Source organism: Saccoglossus kowalevskii, chromosome 4 (assembly GCF_978046115.1).
Source record: "Saccoglossus kowalevskii chromosome 4, keSacKowa6.1, whole genome shotgun sequence".
Classification (NCBI taxonomy): Eukaryota; Metazoa; Hemichordata; class Enteropneusta; family Harrimaniidae; genus Saccoglossus; species Saccoglossus kowalevskii.
This window is the reverse complement of record NC_140644.1, coordinates 14,463,876-14,488,938: the sequence shown is the minus strand read 5'-3', so window position 1 is coordinate 14,488,938 and position 25,063 is coordinate 14,463,876. Positions and strand designations below refer to the sequence as shown.

The window sequence follows — 25,063 nt, the reverse complement described above, 5'->3', positions numbered from 1 at the left end:
TATGGAACAATGATTATAATCTAACTTTATTATACAACTAATCAAGTATGCAAATGAACTCTTCCCATATTGAACTTGCCTTCAATTTCGCCGAACTTTACTTCCAAATAAATAAGTAGATTAGAAAATAATCCACCGAATACTAGATGTTATTGTAACATCAAAGAATAAGTGCGAACTTGACTGACAATAAGCACAACTTACAATGTATCAAAACTTAAATCAGATTGATTATAAAAATAGTTGTTATAACAAAGAGACACAATCTCAACCCTATTTCCTTAAGCATATAAAATCGACCCACGTAAAGTTTGACTGAAAAATCTATATTTTTCGTAACATAATATAAAACTCTATATAAATAGATTGCGTGAAAATATATTGTGTTTTAGAAAACGAAAATGAAGAATGAGGCACTTTTGCATCACCTTACCTACATTACGAAACACTTTATATACGATAATAACACAAATCATTAATAGAATAGAATATTTTCAAAACATATATATATTGAGGTTAAATACGCTTGTTTTTGTTGCATCGTTTTATCAACATTGATAAGATGGAAAATACTGTAAAACACGTTCAAATAGCCACATGCCATTTTAGCGAAACATGCATGAAATGACTGCGTGAGAATATACTTAAATTAGCAACATCTTGGACAAGCGAAATTACCGAATAGCTAAAACGAACATGGTTGATAAATAAAGGCGTGTTTTACAGTAGTCCCTACTCTCGAACTTTAAATTATATTAAATGCTGAAACACAATATAACTGAATATAACATAATAGATACATTGTGGCTGCATATGTCTGATTAAGGCTGTTAACAACTACAAGAATGAGATACTATATATTATACATAATGAAAAACAATCTCAGTATGCTTAGTGAATACACAGTAACGGAACATTAATAAGCATCTAACTTCTATTGCTTAAGGCACTTTTTGTACTTTTCATTAACCCAGAATAAACTGGTTCTTATCCTGCTTTTATGTCGAGATCTCAAGATACGTTTACTGGAAAGGTTGCTAAATTGACAAAGCAAACATTTCTTGTATTGTAAATGTCATCATTTGTTTAATTTTTTTCTGAAAAAAGTTTATTTCCAAACTCAACACATTGATCAGAATGATGAAAACCCTGTCATTCTTTTAACAAAATTGGCAGTGATATTATAGACACATGTATAAATAAAAAAGAGGTATTTTAAAAAAAAGTGTGTATAAAAAGATAATATATTTAAAAATTTTAAAAATAATGACTGCTATTTCTTTCTTTAGATGTACACTTTCACAATGTGAGTATTTATCAAAATAAATAACAGCTCTAGTTAAAATAAATTTAAAGTAGTTTTCTGGGATTAGGGTTGGATGAGAACAACTTCAGCGTTACCATATGCACTTCTAAAAGGTGTAATACATGTGAACATCTACATCAATGTTGTATTTCGCTCTCCTGAAGACATAACAGATATATAATTGGTTCTTTAGATCAGTCCTTCTTTTTTTGGCCTCATTCCAGAAGGCGAGTAGGCAGTGTCTGAGACCATAGCCAGGTTATCTACTCCACTCGCCATGGGTGAACAGTCCCTGGACTGTAACAACTGTCTTGTTTCAGCTGTTGAAGTATCTGATATGTCAGAAAAGGTATCACTTGTACGTACACGGGGACTGCTGCTGCTAGGAGATGGAACAGGTTGTTGAGGCGGTGGTGGTGGTGGTGGCGGCGGCGGCGGTGGTGGTGCTGTTGTAGGTGGCATGGATGGTTCAGAGGTAGATAAAGGCATGAAAGTGGCATTTGAAGGATGGTCAGGATCTTTGAGTGGTTTATCGTCACCTTTTCTAACAACTCCTGTGAACATATGGCATAATAATGTATGATAAATCATAACATGAAAAGCTATTGATATACATGCAAATGAACATAAAAAGAGAATTTATGTATCTTCTTTAATTTTTTGCTGGATTTTAATTTCACTAGGAAGTGAAATACTCCATGTCCATGTGGACATGTAAGAATTTACTAACTACAGTAATTGTGCCCTTATTACGTAAATCGAACCCCCAGCAATTACTAGTATGTTAAAACATATTTAAAGTATCAATAAATATGTGAATTTGTATATAATAAAACGTCAATTTCCAACTGTAATATCTATATTCAATGCACACCCTTGAATTATATTACACTAGTAAACTTGGTAATATAACTGATCTCAAAACCTGCTGTAAATCGCTGTGGAAACCATCTACATTATATATTGTTTACAGTGCAATTGGCGGATAATAATAATAAAGCTGAAGGAGATACTTCCCACAGGCTTTTCTGAGGGAATACATTAAAATGTTCAGTTAAATTTGAACTCGTACTCATAATGACCATAATTCACACAAAAAGGATCAATTTTACAAACTTCTTTCATGACCATCAATTTTAATTTCTTAAGTTGATGAAGCTTGTTTCCCTGACGATATTTTGGGATAATAGTTAAATCAGCAAGTGATAATAGGGATAAAATGTGCCGATACAAGATTATCTATAATTAAGTTTTCTGCTTTTGAACATGAAATTCGTTAGCTGAGTAGCAGCTGCTATTGTCCTATTTTTGTTTTTATCGAATTAGTTAGTACATGTTCTTGCACCCACTTACAAAGAGTAATAACTAACTGCCAAGGTCTGAACTACTAGACAACAGCTATAATATATATTGCTGTGATATAAAGTGTTAATAATTGAAAGAAGTGATATGTATGCAAGTCCTGAAATTGTCAATATTCAAAGTAACTTGTTAATATGCATAACACATACATGTAGGTAAAAATTTTATAAAACACAGAATTAAAAAAATGCTAATAAAAAATCAGTTCTCTGATGTCAGATACATGTAGTGTCTGATCTGTTTAAATCAGTAGATTTCAACAGTCCTCCCAAGTCGTTGAAGTTGTAAATCACACAAGACAGTAGGAAATAACATCTGAGACCTTACAGATTATAAGGGATAACACAAAAGAGAGTTACGTAAATTATAACTTAAAAGACCGTGTACATGAGTTATCTATGTGCAAAGTAAAATGACTTCTGAACTTTTTTTTAAATTTTGGATTGTGGATCTGCTGCTCACAAGTCAGTGTATCCACGAACTAATAGGCCAACGACACACAAGTTAATTAGAGAGAAACAAATGCGGTTTCAATAACTGACAAATAAATTACCCTTAGATATACAGTAAATTTACTTTACCTTCTAACTTTGGCAGGTCCCACTCAGGCACACTGTTTCGTGCAAACTCTTTACTAGCCTTCATGCTATCAGGTGACATTTCCACACCAACCTGAGGAGGATTTTCAGGCTCTTCCTTTGAAGTCTTTTTGGAAGGAGGTGCACATGTCCCCTCAGCAACTACTTGAGCAGCCTCCTCTTCATTGGAGTAAGGCCTGAATTTCCCGGCGGTGTCTATGTTTTGCTCATAGATACTTTTTGGTCGAGGTATACTGGTGTGTGCCATGTTGAAATCAGACAGTTTAACGAAATTCTCATCCATGGAGAGCTCAAACGTTTTACTACGTGTGCGACAACACTGCCTGCTGTATTTCTGGATGCAGAAGGCAATGCCAATAATAATAGCAATGCCACAGGCAGTCGCCAGGAGAATGTAAATGATGAACTGTTGTTGCTCATAACTTATTCCTTGTGATGGCTTTTTTGGTGGAGAATGGGGTCCTTTCGGTGTAGGTTTTAGAGTCGGTGTTGGGGGGAAAATAAAAAAATCAATCATTGTGAAATTCTGTCCATTGTATATCATCACAAACACGTCTTCATCTGCAATGTTTTGAAGTACTACAGAGACGTTTGATTCAAGTGGAACATCGGCTGAGAACTCTACGATGGTTGAACCACAGTACACTTTGTCTACTTTCATTTTTCCTATATCCAACTGTATTGTTTCAGACAGCAGCTGCAGAAATGCCCTGGAGAAGTTCCTCTCTTCGCGCATTGCCAGTTCACAATCGCCTGCTAGTGTAATTTTGTATTTTTGATTTACAGGCACTGATTCTGTAGCTGGTACTTCTGTTACATTTTCTGAATCATATGCAGATGAAGTTATGAGAGATAGTGGAAAAGAGGTAGTTGGCATGACAACTGAATTTAGAGACTGCACAGCTTTTGAGAGCTGTGAGGCGGGCATCAGATCGGTGGATACAGATGCGGGAGGATAGAAGGCTGAAATACTGGGTGTTGGGAAAATATGTGAAGATGTTCTGATTCTTGCTTCTGGGGTTGGAATACTGGAACTTGGATAAAGATGTGATGAGGAAATTATGTATGGTAACTGCGAAATTGTTGGTGTTGGGAAGAGAACTTTAATTGGGGTATAATCATCAGAATTCAAATGGAATGTCGCTGATGATGTGGCTGTCACGTGCAATGACTCAACAGAGGATGTTGTCATGTGAAACAGTGAGGCTGCGTCACTGGATGAATGGGAAGAAGAATAGTGACTGAAAGGGGGGAACATTGGAGGAGGACCAGGAGGAGGAAGCATGTATGATGAGGAAGAATAATAGACAGGAATCTGTGAGGAAGGAGATGGTAAAATAGATGAGATACCCATGACAACGGGTAGAGCAGAGAGTGATGCTGATGACAAACTTTGAGAAGAGAATGTTGATGAAAGCTGTATGTTTGAGATGGGGGATGATTCTCTTGAGGTGCTCAAACGTAATGTCCCAGGTGATGAGGAAGAAACCTCTTCTGGAACTTTTGATGATGGAGATAACATAATAGATGAAGATGGTTCAATTGGAAAATCTGAACTTGACTTTTCAGCTACTGAACTAGGAACTGGTGATGGGTACTCAGAAGACAAAGTAGATAGTGACAGTGACATTGATGGCAAGAAATAATTCAAGGAGTCAGTTACCATAGCAACTGTCGATGCTGTTCGAATCACATCTGCTTCGGCGGAAGAGTGCAAGGAAGGGTTCCAAGGTGATTCCAAGAATATGGACGAAGTAGTAGGCTCGGCTGATGATGATAGAACAAGCAGAGAAATGGAAGGAGTAGTAGCCTGAGCTGATGATGAAGAGACAACAGGGGAAATGGAAGGAGTTGTGGCCTCAGCTGAAACAGAAAAGACAAGCGGATCTATTGAATAAGAATGCGTAGGAGTTGATTGTGAGGACGAGGCCAAAGTTTCTGAACTAGTAGGCTGAATGAGTTGACTTGATGAATCTGGAAGAGAAAAGAAAAGCAAAAACTTGCATTAGCAACTGTGCAGGCTACTCTGAGAATATCTGGATAATGATCTTATATTACTTTTTTATTCTACATTAAATTACTGCACCACATGAAACAAATAAGTATCAATGTGTGGAATTTACATGTACTTGAAGAAGGACTTAATTTGATCGCCATTAATACAAGGTACTCCTGGAACAAACACAATTTCTGAATGCACAAAGCTGTAGTTTCAGTTTCCATTTACTTAATTGGAAAATAAAGGCTTAGCCATTTGATAAATTTCTTGCAAACTGAGAGTTTGTAGGGTACATGTACTTTAAATCTTTTTTTATTGATTGATAAAAGTACACAAGATAATTATTCAAATTACAATATGTTGTGTAATATTAGCTGGGGACAGTTTTAAGCAAGGCAGTGGAAATTTAATCCATCTTTCATGGTTAAAGTACATGTTTGTTGGTCCCTTGCCGTGGACAATAACACTGAGGATGATTTTTCTCATTCATTTTGTCTATCTACAGAGGTTTTCTGCATAGAGGTGTTAACTGAAAACATAGATCAATATAAAGTAATGGCAAATATTGAACAGTAATTGGATATCCCTAACTAACATCTGGGTCTCACTAATTGTTAATGTCTTTATTTTCCACGCATTTATTTCTATGTTTAAAGCAATACATGTATGTATTTCAGTCAAGCTTTCACCATTCGTGGTTGGAATTCTATAGTGAATGGTAAATTTACTCTGTAAATTATCGTGTTGATTCATTGCTCACATTCCTACTAAAACCCAGGAAGTTCTCATTATGTCACTCTCAATGCGATTAAATGTCTGCAAACTGCAAACACATTTCAGAAAGTACATTTATATACTTTTACATGTACATGTAGGCATATTTTTTTGTTGAATTATTACATAAGTTCCATAAGTATAATGTCTCTCAACACAGGAGTGAATGTAAACCTGTTGTGGAATTATTGGTACTTAACCCAGGTATGCATGTACAAGTACATGTATACACCCATGTATGCTACTGGGGAGTTGAGTTGCCTAATATGGTTGACTCACTATATATAGCAAATAAACCACAATAAAAATTTGCAACATGCTTGAGCGTCCACAATAAAAATTTACAACATGCTTGAGCGTGACGTTGTCAAGAAATTGGGTTTTATATAAATGAGGGCATTATTACAATATATTATATACAAAAATGTATATTACTATTATTAGAACAATGTGCATGCCAATTACATAAGGCCAAAACTCAAAATCATAATAGACTTTAATCTCTTTAATCATGGTGTATTGTTATTTTATTGGATATGCTCTTGTAATAGAGCAAATACTAAAGTTCTATAGATTAATAGTGTAGTCACATGTCTAGCACCAGATTTATATTGTGTATTATAAATTGCAGTGATATTAAATTCTTATATATGCTATTTCCTTTGATGTGCAACATTATTTATCAAGCAAAGTATGCTACAAATAGTTATGCAAATTAGGCTAATTAATATGCACATACATGTGGTAATCAGTTTTTACACTATTTTGAATCAATAAATTGGTGGTTTTGAATTACAATAAAATAAATTACAAGTAAATCCTGATTGAGAGCATACAATATATGATACAAATGTAGAAGGAAAAATTGTCCATATCTCTGCTTAGCAGTGGCATGGATTCTACACGTACTAGTTTTAAAAAAATATTTCCAAATCCAATACTGGATTTTATTTCATTACAATTCTGAATATCATAATTTTATTGTTTTGTTTACTATAATTATTATATACATTTATTTTTACTCAAATTTCTATACTAGTGTTGTCATTATTATTATTATTATTTTAAATATTGCTAAATTTACTTAAGATTTTAACAAGCAAACAAATAAACTCGAATTGTATATACATTGTAGTCTAACAGTAATACAAGTTGGAGGTGTGAAAATATTTCATTATCAGCTAGAATTTGAATGCTTGAAACTTGTTCTAAAATAAAAAGCAATCATTTGAATAAGCATACAATGTATACTGCATTAACACTATGTCCATGAATTCCTTAAACTGTAAACTCTTTTTAAACTTTTGGAGACAACCCCTTAATAAGGCACCCCCTCAACTCATTACTACTTAGTGCATAATTTACAACTGGAATGGACAGGATTACTGCGTGATCTGTTTCGCTCGCACTCTGTGATCAACCTGCAGCACCTTTTCGCACTTCTAATATACGTATGTTTATCGACTCCATTCATCACCGTCTCAATTTGTTCAGAATGAGAGAAACAGAGCAATAAAATGTAAGCGTATTACGTCAGGTGTGGTTTAGGTGGCAGCCTAGCAACTTTACAACATGAATACACACATATATATTACATTGTTGCGGCAACATGGTAAGATTCAATATACACTAACGTCATTGGGGGAGATTAGAATTGAATCCAAGACTTCCATTAGGGATGATATCTTAATGGTATCTTGAGTGCGTGTCTTTCTATCAAATTACTTGTATTTATTAACTGCTAAGCTTTTCAATACAGACACCCATGCAATTTGAGATACCTATCCATATTAAGTGGGAAATGTGATTTATAGAAAAAAATTCTACTCGGCTTTGAACTGATGTTGGTTAATTCATCCTAAGTGTTCTTGAAATACACTTGGATTGATAGTGACACAAACACGAGAGATAATATAGTTCAGAGAGATATATTCATTAGGGCTCTTATTAGAATTGCTTTTGTTTGTAACCATGGCTACATACTTGCTTAATGTATATCACCATTAAACAATGTCTTTTTGTCGTATTTGTAGAAAAAAATCAATCTTGATATGTACAAAGGGTATACAGCCCTGCAGTGCTAGGAGTGATTTGTAAGTACAACATTGTACAAGATCAAAACAGATCTTCACACTGAGCCACCCATTTAATGAGATCATTTTTCATTTATAATCAGATATTTCATTCTGCTACATACATGTACACATTATTCGACCTAGCTGAGTGATTGCTTGTGATATCACAGCCTACAATACAAATTCAAATGTATATTATCAGAGTGTTCTCCCTGCATTTGAAAGTGCTTTGTAGCATGTGTAACTTTTTCCTCTATTAGTATTGCATATGCTTTTTTTAGTAAATGACTATGTAGGTTTATGTTCCAGATAAGTCATATTTTAACAATTAGTAATCAATAAAGTTTTTTTTTTTTATTTATATGCTTCTATCAGAAATGTATTTAATATCTTTATATCATTAAATTCACTGAAGTTTGAATGATAAATTACCTTATGCCAAACAATTGTACTTAAAATTACACTGATGCAACACTGATGATCAAACGTTTTAAACAATTCCAAAATAGGAATTCAATATCACTGCAATTTATAATACACAATATAAATCTTGCGCTAGACATGTGATTACACCATTACAATGTAATCTATATGCATTTTCAATAAAACTTTAGTATTTGCTCTATTACAAGAGCATATCCAATAAAGTGCATATACAGTACACATTTATGCAAAATTGCATTTAATATATGGTTATTTTGTCCATGTATGCAATGCACGCACTAATAGAGCAATATAGTGATATTGTAAGAGACTCCAGACTCAATTTAAGCCAAATTTTCAAGTGTATGGAAGTGTGGTCTTATAGAAGACTAATTTCCGAAAAACGATATTTTATAAATTCCAATGTCTAGACCTATTAACCCCTCAATATAACAGGAAGTTCAGATTTTTAAGCAAACAGAATGAAGTGATCTGAGATATACTGAAACATGATAATTGGACACAATTGGACAGATGAACAGAAATCATTCACCTACACTACTGGTATGTGTTAAATAAAACAAGCAGCCTGACGACTGAGCTAGCTCCACTGTTAGGAATGCGCATTTCAATTAAAGAACTGAAGATATTATTAGAAAATGAACAAATCTGAGAGAGGTCTACTCGTAGTAGCTATACATATAATAGCAAAGTAATCAGTTTTTAACAAAAAATCAAAAATATTACTTTTTACCAAAAATGACAAAAATATTCATCAAAATTAGAGAATTAACAATATCATCGTGTATTGAACAAATCTGAAAGAGGTCTACCTGAGGTACCAATATGTATAATATCAAAGTAATTAGACTTTATTAGAATTAGAAGTTGAAATTATCACTTTCTACCAATAATTTATTTATTTACTTGCAAAGACCTACGGGCACAAGTCCTATTTACAGGCTCTTCACTCAGACATACATCAAAATACAATAACATTCAAAAGTATAATATAAAATACATATACATTTAAAATATTTGAATTTTCAAGAATCAACTGATGTGCCTTAGATTTAAAATGACTCAAATTACTAAATATATCAAGTACTGAACCAGTCCGCAATAAATTATTGAAATTGTTCATGTATCTCACAAGTATATTTAAATATATTAATATATTAATACGACAGCGCGGTGGACGAAACACAGAGGTAAAACATAAAGTTTGATTTGGGACATAGGTGGTGCACTAGTTGGGAAATATGCTTCGCAAATTTCAAGTCTCAGAATAAAATATAAGATATACTTAACAATTTAGCACAACAGAACCACATAGACGTATTAATGCGAAACTTCCAAACACAAAATTGAAACAAATTTAATGTAATTTTCTCAATATGGAATTGCTCATACCATTAGGATCATCATGTGCCCCCCCCCCCCTCCCCACATCAGCTCAAAGCAAAATATTGCAGATTTCTGTATAACAGCATTGAGGAATAAAATCTGAAAAAAACTAATTCAACTGTTTATCTATTGAGTGAGAAAGATACTTAAATGAGTTTTGCAGTCAGTATTCTCAATGTAATTTCTGACAAGCTAAGTGAAGTGTTATTAAGATTTGTCAAAATTTTCAAATTTATCTTGACAAAAGCAAAGACTACACAAAATAACAGACAAGTGGCTACCCACAATTCATGTTGTTATTTTTCAAATTAACTTTTATCTAAAATGGCATTAAGAACCAAAACAAGACAAATTAGGATCACCCAGACCACAAGTCAACATGATCGCCCTCAAACAAGTACAAAATAAAACATCTCAAGAAATGACCACTAGAGGGCAGGATGAACTGGTCCCCGAGATTTGCAAAACAAAATTCTGAAAAACAAACAAGCATTTACTATTCATAAATATTTAATTGATTGTGCATTTAAACAGGGGACTTTGGAATAACATTAAAACAACAGCTACCGGTATAAAAAGTTTAAACAAACATGCAAGACTTCAATATGACTTCAATATGACTATCAACCATTGCTTTATTTAAATCCAAACATTCAATGATAAACTATATATCTTTTCAAAGCAGAAAACGGATATGAACACACCCTATAAATAATGGGCGAAAACATTCAAATCACATTTCCCATGATGCCTTGATGCAATTTAGGGTACAGGTAGTTTGGGCCACACTCCACTATTGACTATGTAGCTGTACATGCAATGCATGATGGGAGAGAACTTACCATTGAATATACTGACAACTACCGGGTATTATCACTTATTTAAATGAATGCCTTTTTTTTTTAAATGTTTTTTCATCTAATGTCACAAGCACAATTTTGAGATTTTATAACATTTTTTCGCCATTGAAACCAGTGAAAAAATGCAAACTTTTGCCACTTTCGATGACAATCTTTTTGCTTGAAAAATGGTTTAGTGACCCATAATAATAAAAGCAATAAGAAAATAACATATAAACTTTAATTCAATCTGAACCATCTTAATGAACCAGTGTCTCCCTCTCCTGAGGGATTACTTATTTTGGTGTTGGCTTACTGGGTCAAGTTTACACATTCATGAACCTGGTGTATAACCTCGACTACATGGAGGATTTATTAAGACATTGCTTGGCTTAACATTTTTTTTCCTCCCAAATATATAAATGATGGAGTTTATTAATGCTAATTAAGAATATATACATGTAGACGTTACCAAACTTGTCTTTGAAAGTGACTGTTACAATAATGTTTTTTCAATACTTTAAGTTTTAAATAATTTTTTACCATTACCTTTTAAATTGATTTTGAAAAGAGAAAAAGCAGACCTGAAGCTAATTACATGAACTGCTCCAGTGGTGTAGTTTGCAAATAACTCAAATTACCATTACTCAAAATAATTACGGAGTCTCTAATAGGTAATATAACTAAAAGACACGTGTTGTAAAGCATGGTAAACCTTACCTTCAGGGGACACAGGCACAGAGGATTCTTGACACAATTTACTTCTGGGTGATATTTGCATGGAGGGGAGTAAACCACACCCACTGCCGTTGGTTACTTGCAGAAAATACTCCTTGTTTAATCCGTTGCACGTCTCCAGTGTTCTCTCACAGAAGCCACGACAGGGTAATATGGGTGGATCAGCTACCGACTGGCAGGGACGAAAATACCATCCGCATAAAAAGAATGTGATATCTTTTGCACATGCAGAGTTTGGTTGTTCTAGTTGTGGAAAACTGTTCAATAGGACGGTTTGATTTTGTCCTTGCGTGGTTGTGTTGTACGGTAGAACATCAAGGCAGACTGATATTTCTAAGTCTGTGCACTGCGTGGCAATCTCCATATCACCTGGAATGATAATTATAACATGGTTAGTCTGAATTTATCAATCTGATTGGCTAAACCAAAGTCTTATATCTGGCACTGGAATGCCTGTTATCTCGTCACAAACTGAATAAACTGGCTTAAATATCTAACCGAATCGGGATTGCACGACTGTGAACACTTTTCATAGTGATTGTGTGTGTATGATCAACAGGGAAACCTGGTACAAGTGCTAATATGAATTTATTATAATATTGTGCATTTTGTGAGAAAACTCCTTGTGAAGAATGTGCATGTTCATTGCAGCTCAGCATTTAAACTGAACATGTGATGTCATTGGTGTGACGCATCTGTCTCTGTCATCTCTTTTGTAAATCAGCGTAAATGCAGAGAATCACAACTACAAACATTGAAAGTAGTTTTTTATGGTCAGGTTTACTCTGCTAGTTTGTTGATATGCACAAAATTGTTGTCCGTTTGTCTTGTGCCCCTCCCATCTATGCATATGTTCAAATGGAGTGCATTTTAGACCTGGAATTTGAATACAAAATATAGAATGCGCACTACATGGTAGATAAATTCTCCTCAAAATGAATTAGAATGCCAGTTTACACAAATAAACGCTCTGTTATTATCTCCCGCCAAATATGCAAATTTTACCAATAACCTGCCTTTTATAACCTCTCAACGGTACTTATTAAGTTAAGTTATCACAGTTGAATGCAATGCCGTCAAAGTTTTTTATGAATTTTAAATTTTTGCACAAATTTCCACACACCAATGAACAGATTGTAATTAGCTACAAACGATAGATGGAAACGATTTGACCAATCGGAATGATTGTTATATATGCCACTTTGTTATTGGATATACAGATTCATGTGAGTGTTCAAATAGCCAATCACATCTCTTCATTTAGATTTTAATGAAATGCAAATTATATGTACCCCATTATTAAGTACTGTAAAATGACTAATTTTCGCTGGGTTTAAAATGTCGCTGATTTACCATTTCAGGCATATTCAGTGGGTTTTAAATTCACGGTTTTATCATTTAGATAATGTATTCTATGCTAAATTTTACATATTCACCGGGTTTTAATTTAGCGCAATTTCCAGTCAGCGAAATAAGCAAAATTAAAACCCAGTGAATAATTAACCCCTTTACAGTAGTACATGGAATAACAGAAATGTGTCTATCAACATAATCCAGTTACAATATTTTGATTTTACACGAGTGTTTATTGGAGACATGCTTTGAATAAATCTAACTGATTTGAGAGCTATTCTCAGGGAAAATATAAAAATTGGATTTTTTGGGGAAAAATCTTGAGATATTCATACATATACACATTACTTGCATATCATTTCCTTAAATTAAATAATATTGATAATTTTTTTAATTCTTTTCATTTCTAATGTTTCCATTCGCTCCAGCTTCTTTGTTTATCCTTTATGTATTTCTTATATTCACAAATAAAAAAATATGGAAAAAAAGGAGCAACAATCTACATTAAAAAGATTCTTTAGAGGAAATCTTATAACAGTAGATGCATATCTGTAAAAACTAGGGGGGTAAGTAACCGTTGCACAACAAGTATTTCAGCTATGTTAATCTCAAATATGGAACTGCTAAAGACATGAACAAAAGAAACACTGTATAAACCCCCAAATCCCCTTTTTCCTGTTTACAACATTCTAAACATGGTAATACTCATGGTTAAATGTAACCTATTCAATACCAGACTTTCTCGCTCAACTTTTCCTTCACTTTTCTCCTCATATTCTTCAATATTTCTGGAGATTTTCCTCAAATGTGGAGCCAACAGACAAAATTTTAGTCAATTTTAAAATTTGGACCCAAAAAATTTGGCTATTTTTGTCCCAATCTTCTGAAAGAAAGTGCAGACTATAAACAGGACTATTTGTGAATTTGTGCGTGATGAAAAGAGGGAAGTGGTGGTTAAAAGGTTAACAGTAACATGCCGACTGCTGGGGAAATCAGGTATGACTATTTACGACATTCCTTTGGCGTACACATTAGCAACAACTAGAAGTTTATGAATGACTGTCCCTAACAGAAAATGTACTGTATTTATTCTATTAGAAGCGCATATAAGCAAACATTTGTTGTATACCGAATCATTAAAATATGATTTATTTTGATTATAGAAACACAACTGCATGTGCTACAAATCGTGTAGATACAGTAATGTGATTTTTCTGCAAATTTCATAAATAAAGAAAAACCCCAAAACTGAGTCGCAGTTTATAACATGTTATTGGGTTTTTGTCAGAGCATTTACCCTGTGATGTTATGTTTAACACAAACTTCAATGTCAATCATTTTTGAAGAAAGACCTGACAGAATAAACATTTTTTGTATCTTTTGTTATTTTAGCTGTGTACTTTAATCTAATCCAAGCATGGTTGTGTTTATTTTGATATGTAGCTACGTACATGCAGGCCACATGTGTACACAAATCCAAACTTATTCAAGTATTATACAGTCATATTTTACATTGTTGTCTTCAGTCACATCAAAAATGTATTCAGTCAGTCAGTAATCAGTTTTGATTTTAAGTTTAGGAACATGTTGATATAAGATATTTAAAAAAAAAAATTTCAGGAAAATATACTCAGCCAATTTTTAATTGACAGAAACATGATTTAAAAAATCACTATTTTCATGACTTCATGTGACCAGGAACTAAAATTCACCTGAAGACAATGACATAATAACTACCAGTCATGAGCAAACTAAATGAACACAGGTGATTTTAAAATCATTATTGAAAACTGATTTTTTGCAACAATTATGTCTAATAGTCAGAGTACAAGTTTTATTCTTTGATCAAGACAGTAATAACAATCTTCAGCACTATTTGTTTAAATCCTAGTTTTCCAGCAAGCCATGCACCTACCTTCATTATCAGATTCTTCTGCATGGGATGGGCACAAACTACCAATAGCAGCCAACAATAGCAGATAGAAAAACAGCTGATACTGGTCCATACTGCAAGGATATCTACAGATATAAAACACAGACAGACACTATTAAAAATCAGTAGCCTAATCCAGAATATAGAAAGTTTATGAGATAGATTTATTTAACACAAATAATGGATATATACAAACATTGTAAAAAGCAGTCAACTGATCCCAAGTCATTTAATGGAATCTTTCCACTGACAGACAGACAGACAGACTGAGGTCAGCTGTTAAAAATGATGATGATGATTGGAAAAAATGTAGAAAATTGTTTCAGACAACTTCAGCTGTTTCTTTTAGTTTTAAGTAGCTTATTCATGTCAACACTAAAACACATAATGCATTCTCTGTGAAAAGTACAAGTACCTCCTTATTGGAAGCCTTGCTCACAAATGCTGATGGAGTGAAGGCTTTATCGTTTTGTAAGCATCAGTGGGTTTAACCTGCGTTCTGCTCATACATTTGTATTTAACTCAACTTTCATGTCTATTCATGTACTATTCCAATAATTTCTTATCTTAGAATTATTTTAGCTGTGCTGTTTACTATTGGATCTCCACAAGAAGGGATTGCTTTAACTCTAATATTTAGCTTGTTTATAGTGTCTCATTTCAAGATTCAACATGGAAGATTTGAGAATAGCGCTTTTAATCCAGCAAAACCAATCCTGGGTTGACGCTGGGTACGGGTATTGTAAAACCATTTATTTCACTTTTCATTTCACTATTTTGATATTTTGAGCATATTCATTGTGTTGTAATTTTACAAATTTGTCATGGAAACAACGAGTTTTTATTGTTATTTCACATGTTCATGTAGATTTAATTTAGCCAATTTTACTTATCAGCGAAAGTAGAGAAATTAAAATCCAGTTGTGAGTTTTATGTGTGCAGCATTTAATTGGGCAAGTAAATCAAACGTAACTTGTTTTAAATTTTATATGTTGATCAACTTTATTTGTGACCACTGTATGTAGCCACTCGAAGTGGCCACTCACAAATGGCCACTCAAGTAGGCCACTCAATGTGGCCACTCCATTTGGCCTCAGTGGTGGGAGTGATGTTTGAATTATCATGATAATTTTGCTGTTGAGTAAAAAATGCAATTTGCAATTTAATATATCCTTGTAATATATATATTTCAAATATTTTGACACATGATAAAGTTGAATATTTAGAGAAATATGATGAGATCTGCATACATGTACCATGTTAATTGGCCAAGATGATTGATGACATGAATAAGAAACGCAAAGATAATGGTCGTTACGAAATGGCATCTATGGCCAAGAAACACATCTAGGTGTAACAGGAGAGTTTTCTATGGTTTCTAATATTTTAAAAATGTCAAGAACAAAATAAAAACATTCACAGCTTTCTAAAAATGATTGTATAATGACTGTTCAATCAATCAAATATACAAGATAACACCCACACATTGGTAAATTGCTTCCCATGAACACATGCTGCAATCCCAGGTATTGAGAAATCTCTCTTTAATTCACAACACATTGCTCAAAAAAAAAAAATCTAAATTCTCTGTTAATAATTGATACCTGATTCTTTGAATATTCAAGACAAGTTACACAAACATTCTTTTAATAGATTTAACAATCTGTGCTTGGAATAACAGTTTCTTTGTGTTTCCAGTGTCTGAGCAGCAGGTGAAATTTAGAGGTAGTTTTGAAGTTGAAAGTAATTTGTAATATGATATGGTTGATGGTGTCTCTTATCTAGCTCACTGTTTAGATTGCTACCATATTTAACATAATTCACATCATCTCATTGAAATTCTATCTGGTGCACACCCTTTTAAGGTTAGCAGGTCAATGTATTTTATTTCATTGCCTGGTCCTTAGTTGTTTACCTAGAAGCATCTACATTATTTTAGTCTAAATTGAGACTTGATCTAATTACCTACTGATCTGCACAGGACTAAATATGCATGGTTCGATTTTTTTGTGTATGTTTTATGAAAAGCAATTCAAGTTTTCCTTTTCTGTGATTGTTTAGGAAATTTGCTGAAAAGCCAGAAAGTTTTTAGTAACTAGAGATTGCAGTTTATTATGAGTGTTTTTTTTCCAGTGATGCATCATGGGACATGACAGTATCCCATAATTTGAGGGCATGTTAACACTTGTACAGTTATCATGTAATAAAAAGATCCCTGAACCTATTAGGTTAACAAAGTAATTTTTTTATTAAATTCAGACTATTTTAGCAACAAGCAAGTGGTTTATAAAAATTGTCCAGCAAAGCTACCATATTTTGCCATATTAGTAACTCATGTACTTATATCTATAACAGACATGTCTATTGTTGTCTGTGGTCAAAGTCATACTTTAATGACACAGACAACTAATTCTTTGTTAATGTTTGCTTCTACGAGAGATATTTTATTGTATATGTACGCTTATACTGAAGTTTCAGACATCCATGACTGATGCTTGGTGTTCCCTTGAATGAATCTATTGAATATTAATTAAGGTAATTTCTAATAGGTGATTTCCCGTTCACTGCGAGAACTCATGGAAGACATGGACCCGAACGTCTGTGTCAATCATTGAATGAATGCTGATCATCGAAAAGGGAAATATTGTGTTGAGACACCCTAACTCAATCAAAATTTATCATCATCAAATATGTATATAGAACATTATTAAACAGGGAAATACTCCAAAATACTTTTGTGTTTGACGAACCCCACATGACGTTTGAATGACACTACGACAATATGACCTTTGTCATGTTTTCTTTTGTTAATGTGAATTATGAATATTAATACAAATTGAATGATTAATGTATTTCAGTGACCAATTTTAATTTTATGAATTTTAATATTTATTTTAAGTTGGACCTCTATCAATTCATACTAACCTTGTCTAGTGTTTTCTGAGGACTCTGAAGCAGAGGTCGATTTAGCTTATTAGCCATGTAAATGTATTCAGATGTCATGCATATATGTAATAGGAGATGGCTTTACTGGAACCAAGAAATGAAAAAATTGTATTCAGACCTTTTTGAAGAAGACTGTATGCATTAATCATTAAAAGGTATCAAAACAAATTTAATTATGCAAATATTTCGAGGGAAACAATCCAAGGTGATCCAGGAAAACTTTGTAGAAGCTTGCAGAAAAATCACTGATGAAAAGGAAGTGAAATGAATAGACTAAAAATGTAAACATAGCTCAACTATGGTGACCTTGCCTATTGTTATATATTTCCTTTATTATAGTTTGTTTCAATATGAATATGCATTATCATAATTAATTTTGAATACAAACAAGTTTTAGAATTGAAACAGCTGTGGGAAAGCAGTCTACCAAAAGTCTTTGATTAAGGTAGAAGCCTACTCATAAATTAAAATACCCAGAATTTATTCATTTTGCAATAAACTGAACTCCAAGGCAATATAAGGATATTGACCAAAAAAAAGTTGGGGGTCACCAGTCTTTTTTTCGAGAAATTGATGGTTGTATTTTAGTGGAAAGTCGCCATTTTGACACTATAATAACACTTTTACCACAGGTTTCTATGGCAGAGATATTATGCAATATCTCAAAATCTAACCTGGTGACATAGGCTGAAAAAATTATATATTGTTAATGATGGAGTACTTTTTGTTTTAGTGAATTATTTAAAAAATCTGGGTTTTAAAAAGTGTCAAAAAATGCAAATTTTCTTTAACATTGTGTTCTATGGAATTGTTCTAAAAATAGCAATTTTCAAGAAATATTATGACGTGTTTCTCAAAAAGCAAAACTGTAACACACAAAATAATACTATTTCATTGTACCATAGGACATTATAGCTTCATGATTGTACATAATAAACTAATGAACATTGTCATGCGATTTATGACCAATTTTGTCAAAAATTATGACTAGGCTTCTACCTTAATGTAAATATCTTACAAAAACATTGGTGCCTAATTTGTTTAATTATTTTAAAGGACATATTATCCAACTTTTTTCAAAGTAATTCAGATATTTTAGTATAAAAATAAATGCCTCATTTCAGAAAAAAAGTGATGCATTTAGACATGAATAGATTCATAAAAAATGCAAGATAACAAAAAATCTTAGCTGGCTTTTGCCCAAGTATTTTGTACAGGTGTCTGTTAAAAATTAATGATTTACTAAGACAAGTATGAACTGCCTTAATATATTCATTGTATGATTACTGTATTATTTGAAAAGTAAAAAAAAAATCCCTCTAGGAATAACTATCATGTTGCAAGCTCTGCTTTGTAGGCAAATCAACTCAAATAGATAGTTTGTGTCCAGTGGAGGGAGATGTCAATAGTACTATACCGGTAATCTACATTTTCAAACACTGTAATTTTTGAAGTGAATTTTTGAATCAGTATTATAAAAGCTCTATAACTCTGTTGGATGCGACATTTTGCTATTTATGTAATTTTTGAAATTTGGGAGATACATTACCAATGATATTATTACAAGATGAATGATTTACTTCATTGAACACATACAACAATGCATATTTCCACTGAGATCAGTGACCTTTGATGTGTATCACCAGTGATCAGTCAAGTAGAAACAGTCAAAATATTTTATCAGATTTTTACATGATATTTTCATATAGGACATCTGTCATTCAAACTAAGGGGAAGACTTTATACTGATGAATAAGGTAACCGAGTTTGATAAAGTTTGGAATAGAATTACCGTAGTAAAGTTATTGTGCACACAGTAAAAATTATTAACGATGACGACAACAAAGACATTTTTCCCTTAATATACCTTTCCCTCCCTAGGCAAGGTAAAAATACATGTGTACATATATATAATTTATTTATTTATTTATTAACACACAACATCCCCCGGAGGGGATGAAAAGGGTTACAAATCAGATATTAGTAAAAGAAAAATAACCACATAAAAAGTAAGGGAACAAAAAGGCATAAAAAAAAAAAAAAAAAGATAATAATTTGAATACAAGGAATGTATCACTGGCTTAGTTTATGTAGGTGCTGCTGTCTTGTATTAAAACAGTTTTTTAAATATTGCGCTAAAAGGAATAGACATTTTCTCGTCACTTAGTAATGATATGAATTTATTTTCATTACTAAATTTGTCAAAATTTGGTATACGTTTATTAGCTACAATGTAAAGTTTTAATCTTATTTCATTGTAATGAGGACAATTTGTGACAAAATGTTGTTCATCTTCAACATGGTCATTGTCGCACATATTGCAGACTCTGTCTTTAAAATCCAATCCTGTATGCCGGCCTGTTTCAATTTTCAGACAGTGGTTGCCAAGTCTAAATTTTGTTAAGGATTTGCGAAGTTCACTGTTTTTCATAATTGTTAAGTAGTTTTCTTGTTCTATATAATATGTTATCATGCTCACATCTGTTTTTGTGTCTCTCTATACTGATGTAAGAGAATAGGATATGTCAAGGTAATAGAGCTTAGAAATGAGTTTACAATGTAAACCCCCCTTGAAGAGGGGTATCAGCACTGATGTAAATATTATGTAATAGTTACATCAACATAATAACAGATGAGAACATATGTTATGCCTGTGTACAAGGCTGAAATACAGTGGAGATAACACCAGCGACCATTTGAAAAATGTATTGGCGTCTTGAACTGAACTTTGGTGCTCAGCCAAACTTTTTTTGAGTTTATCTTATTTCAAAGTATAAAGCAGACTCACTAGGTGTGTCAAATTTAAAGGAAGTTTAGGTTTTTATATTGACCTGTGTACGTTTTTAAACATGAAATATGCTGAATGGTTCCAATATAGAGCTACAATGGGATTTGATCCATGTTCCAACAAGTTTATACGTGTGTACATCATTATGACACTGTACATGGCACAGAAATGTTAATTACCGGTATTACTGCTCAATCGAAAAAAGTACACAAAAGACAGAAATATATGAATCGCCGAAAGTTTGCTAATCTACAAGACAGCAGAACAGTTTGCATTATCCAACAGCTGCCATACTTATGCCTCTTGTAGAAACTGCTGGTATGAATACAAGAAGATGAGATCCTTATCTTTTTTAGTTCTGGGCACAACTTACATGGACGTCAACGTAACTTTTTCTACTGAGAACAGGTACACTGTACATATTTGCTTTTTTCGTAGTGCTTACGCAAATATAAGTTGTGTTTCTATGATCAAAATTAGCATAAAGAATGAAGAATGAAAAAAATATGGTAATCACTGACTATGCTGAAAGCCCAAGGTGGGGAAATTTTAACCTTCTCACCACCAGTTCCTCTTTTCATCACTAATCTTAAAGTGGTTCTGCTAATAGGCTGCAATTTCCTTCAGAAGATTGGGACAAAAATAGCCAATTCTTATGATTAAAAACTAAAATTTGACTCAAACTGTGTCTGTTGACCCCAAAATTAGAGTTCATTACCTGAAATATTGAAAATAAAATCTCCATGCACTTTTTGACCATTCATAAGTAAAATACACTACAATTTACTCCAGAAAAACAATTTTCTTGGTACATTTTTACATTCTTGCATATTAAATGAGGGGTTCAGACACATTCCAAGCGGAACACTTTTCTTGGACTAATAACAAAGCTGGTCAATCCTTTCCCAGCAAAAATAAAAAAAAGTACAGAAAATATTGGGTGAGAAAGACTGATAGGGAAAAGGTTAATTGACACCCATGCAACAAAAGTGCACATTTTTATGTTTAAAATAAACATTTAGCGCAAAGCATTAATGTAGACAGTTTCAGACAGTTATTAGACACTGTTAAAGATTACAAGTATCAAATGTTAATGAATAACCAATCATATCGTCGACAATACTGTCTAGACTCCATAAAGTCTCCCTCTAGCTAAAAAAAAAATCATCCATTTGTGTTTATGTACATAACTTCATTTTATTTTTAATAACATCTTGCATTTTTTCCTCTACTAGGTCATGATAGAAGACAAAGCAGCATTGGATACAATTTAGGGAATGTATGTCTGCGAAACTGTCAATGGAAAATTTCATTTTAGTTTGAATTTTTTTTTTTTTTTCAATTTAAAAAAACTTTAATCACTGAGTGTAACAAAAGTTAAATTTGACGATCAAAAGATTAATATCCCGAAGTAATTAAATTTTGTGGAGATCACATCTTTAAACCAAAATTTTCTCTTGCTCCAAGGGTCAGAAATGCAAGACAAACGAGAATTATCATAATTTTATATCTAAAATACCTGATTTCTTTTCAAAATTATTTCTCAACATGTTGAAATCGTCACAATGCATTTTGGGAGAGCTATTTTTCTAAGGATTGTATGAAAGTTTCATTTTTGGAAGATTCTGCCAGAATTTCCAGGCCAGACTTCTCTTTCACACTTTGTGCAAAAGGTGGAATTTTTGTCCAAGTGTATGTTAACCAATATTGTACGGAAATAGTATCTTTTCCTTCAGAAATAGCTTATTACGGTGAAAATAGAATAATTTACAGCATTCTCTCAGAATCTTTCAAGTGTACACTCCATACAGTAGTAAATACATGGACGGCTGTTAACACATTCACAACTCACTAAATTACAGACTATATCAACTGTGTATTGGCCCACGCAACAAATTTTGATTTAAATTTTCCCTTTTTAATTACTTCTTTTATATATAGTTGAACAAATATTCAAAAAAAAATATTGTAACAATATTCAACCACAGGAAAACAAAATCAGGGATGTAATTTGATACTGAGGAATCAGACAAATTTCAGTATTTTATACATTCACTATAAATATTTGGTGCATGATATAAAAAGTTATAGTAAACAAGTAATGACACAATACACTCTGTGTCATTTTTAATGAAAGAGTTTGAGTGCATATGTACTTATCTGTGCATTGTACATCTTGTTATACATACATACAGGCTGTTTCTTGAAATGTATACTGTTAAGTACTTTATTTTCGATTGGAATTAATTTTTAATAATGATTCAGTGAAAATAAAATCCAGCGAATATACCTTTTTTCCTATATTTTACAATCAACTTGCTATAAATCAGTGAAAATAAATTCCATACAAAACATCAAAAAAATTTTTTCAGCAAAAATTATTTCCAGCTAAAATAAAGTATTTTACAGTATATATTAACAGATTACTTCAGGCAGATCTTTTTCTGATGTATGTGTGAACTTTGAACTTGATTGGCTCAGGAATGTCAGAAACATGAATAATGAACTGCATTCTTCAATACAAAATGGCCATCAGTCAGCCGTTTTGAACCCGATTCAAAATATAAAATCATGTGCATCAAGATCCCATTGTGTTTAATATACCGATATGTGTTAATTTTAAACCAAATCTGTTCACACATGACTGAGATCCAGTTCTGATATTGTGAAAGTGTGTGATTTTCATGTATTTTTAGCCTTAAAATGGCTGCTATTCAGCTATCTTGAAATGAATCATGAAACAAATACATGTGCATATGTTTGATACAATGCCTGATGTATTTTTCAAAGTTTTAACTTGATCTGTAAGGTATATGTGAGACACAAGTGGATACAGATGCACAGACGAACACATAGTCAATCAGTAAGTATCCATTTTGGAACTACAGGGATTGAAATGTCACAAGGAAAGAAAGTCATAGAAAAATTTTAGAGGGTGTTAATTTTTTTTAAGTTGAATGGAAAACAAACACCAAATTGATAATTACTTTGTTTAATGTTTCAAGTTTAGAACAATATAGATACCTAATTTGCATAATTTGTTTCACAAACAATTTTCAATTAAATTAATAAATGATGGGGTTAAAATTCTTTTTTATCAGTTTAGAAAGTTTATTTTTTACCTGTAACTTCTTTCAATGCAACTATTTTTCCCTGTATCATTTTTCCAACTTTTATATATTAATTTATACACTTTTATGTCGCCAATATTAAGACTAGCTTCATAAAAAGGAGAAGAATTGTCTTTGAATATTTTTTTTGTTTTATATTATCTACATTTGTATCAATCAAATTTTTTTGTGAGGAGGGAACTAATCCCCAGCACCATGCAATCATTAAAAACAACTAGAGCTCCATACACAAACAAAGTCACACAATTCCCTTTCCAGATTTACAGGTACAATCCCTTTCCTCTATTTCAACCAACTATCCCTCACATTAACTAACGCACATCTTTTTCTTACTTCTTAATTTGTCATAAAGAGCACTCCTGTTACATTCATAATTGATGGCTTCTCCTCCTGTTTTAAAGTGGTCTGCCCCTTACTGAAATCCAAACATGTGCACACAGCAGTTTACACACTGTCAGCTATTGTTTATTTAGATTACACTGCATGAGGATTGATGCATACTGTGGAATACTTTATTTTCGCTGGAATTAATTTTCGCTGAAAAGGCTTTGATGGCGTTTTGTATGGAATTTATTTTCACTGATTTTTGATAAGTTTAATGTGAAACATAGGAAAAAAAAGTATATTCGCTGGATTTTATTTTCACTGAATCATCCCTTCAGCGAAAATAGCGAAAATAAATTCTGAGCAAAAATATAGTATTCTACAGTAGTTCAGTATCAAGGCATAAATTCACACTCCATGATTAATAGTTTACACACAGGAAACAAATCCTGAGGGCAAACAATGGAATGAAATTTTAATCCATGCATTAACTAAATCCATATGCTAACATAATCCAGCTGTATATTATTTATCTATGGACGTTTTGTCCGTGGAATGATGGAGCCAAAAATGGTGGAGCAGAAGGAATGATTTCTGTAAATCTATTTCGACTTCATGAGCATGCACTGATCAATGGTAGTGATTAATGGGAGTTTGAATTTGTATGTGTAATAATGATGATTGAGGGAGTATACACCACTAAAGCCCACTGCACATGCAGCAAGGACTCAACTATAGTTCCAATCACTGAGGTTTTACTAAGTTACAAACACATGAAATCATACAACCAGCAGCATAACCAATTTGAGGAGGTTCCTCAGTGGGAATCTGACACACATATGCAGAATTCAAAAATACATATATACGTTAATTTAACTCTACACTGACTTACCACACAGGCAACTACCAGTGGTGAAGTACTACGATTCCCAACAGCAAAAGGTCAGTTATGTCCCCCAGGTTATCAGCTACTAGCTTGTCTCTCCTTTCCCTTAAAGTGAGTAGATGACATCAGTTACAGTCTCGTGCTGCGTCACTGGGCGTACTGCTGGCTTTCTTCTTTTTA

At 32.7% G+C, this 25,063-nt stretch overlaps 1 protein-coding gene across 1 annotated transcript; it reads right to left on the bottom strand.

Moving 5' to 3' along the window:
* On the bottom strand, window positions 1-25,063 carry LOC102806557 (uncharacterized). Its single transcript, XM_006818724.3, has 5 exons — window positions 24,890-25,063; window positions 14,791-14,894; window positions 11,505-11,891; window positions 3,250-5,241; window positions 1-1,860 (listed from the first exon to the last, which is right to left on the bottom strand). Exons 2-5 carry the CDS (start codon window positions 14,879-14,881, stop codon window positions 1,496-1,498), a joined length of 2,835 nt encoding a protein of 944 aa, XP_006818787.3. The 5' UTR covers window positions 14,882-14,894; window positions 24,890-25,063; the 3' UTR covers window positions 1-1,495.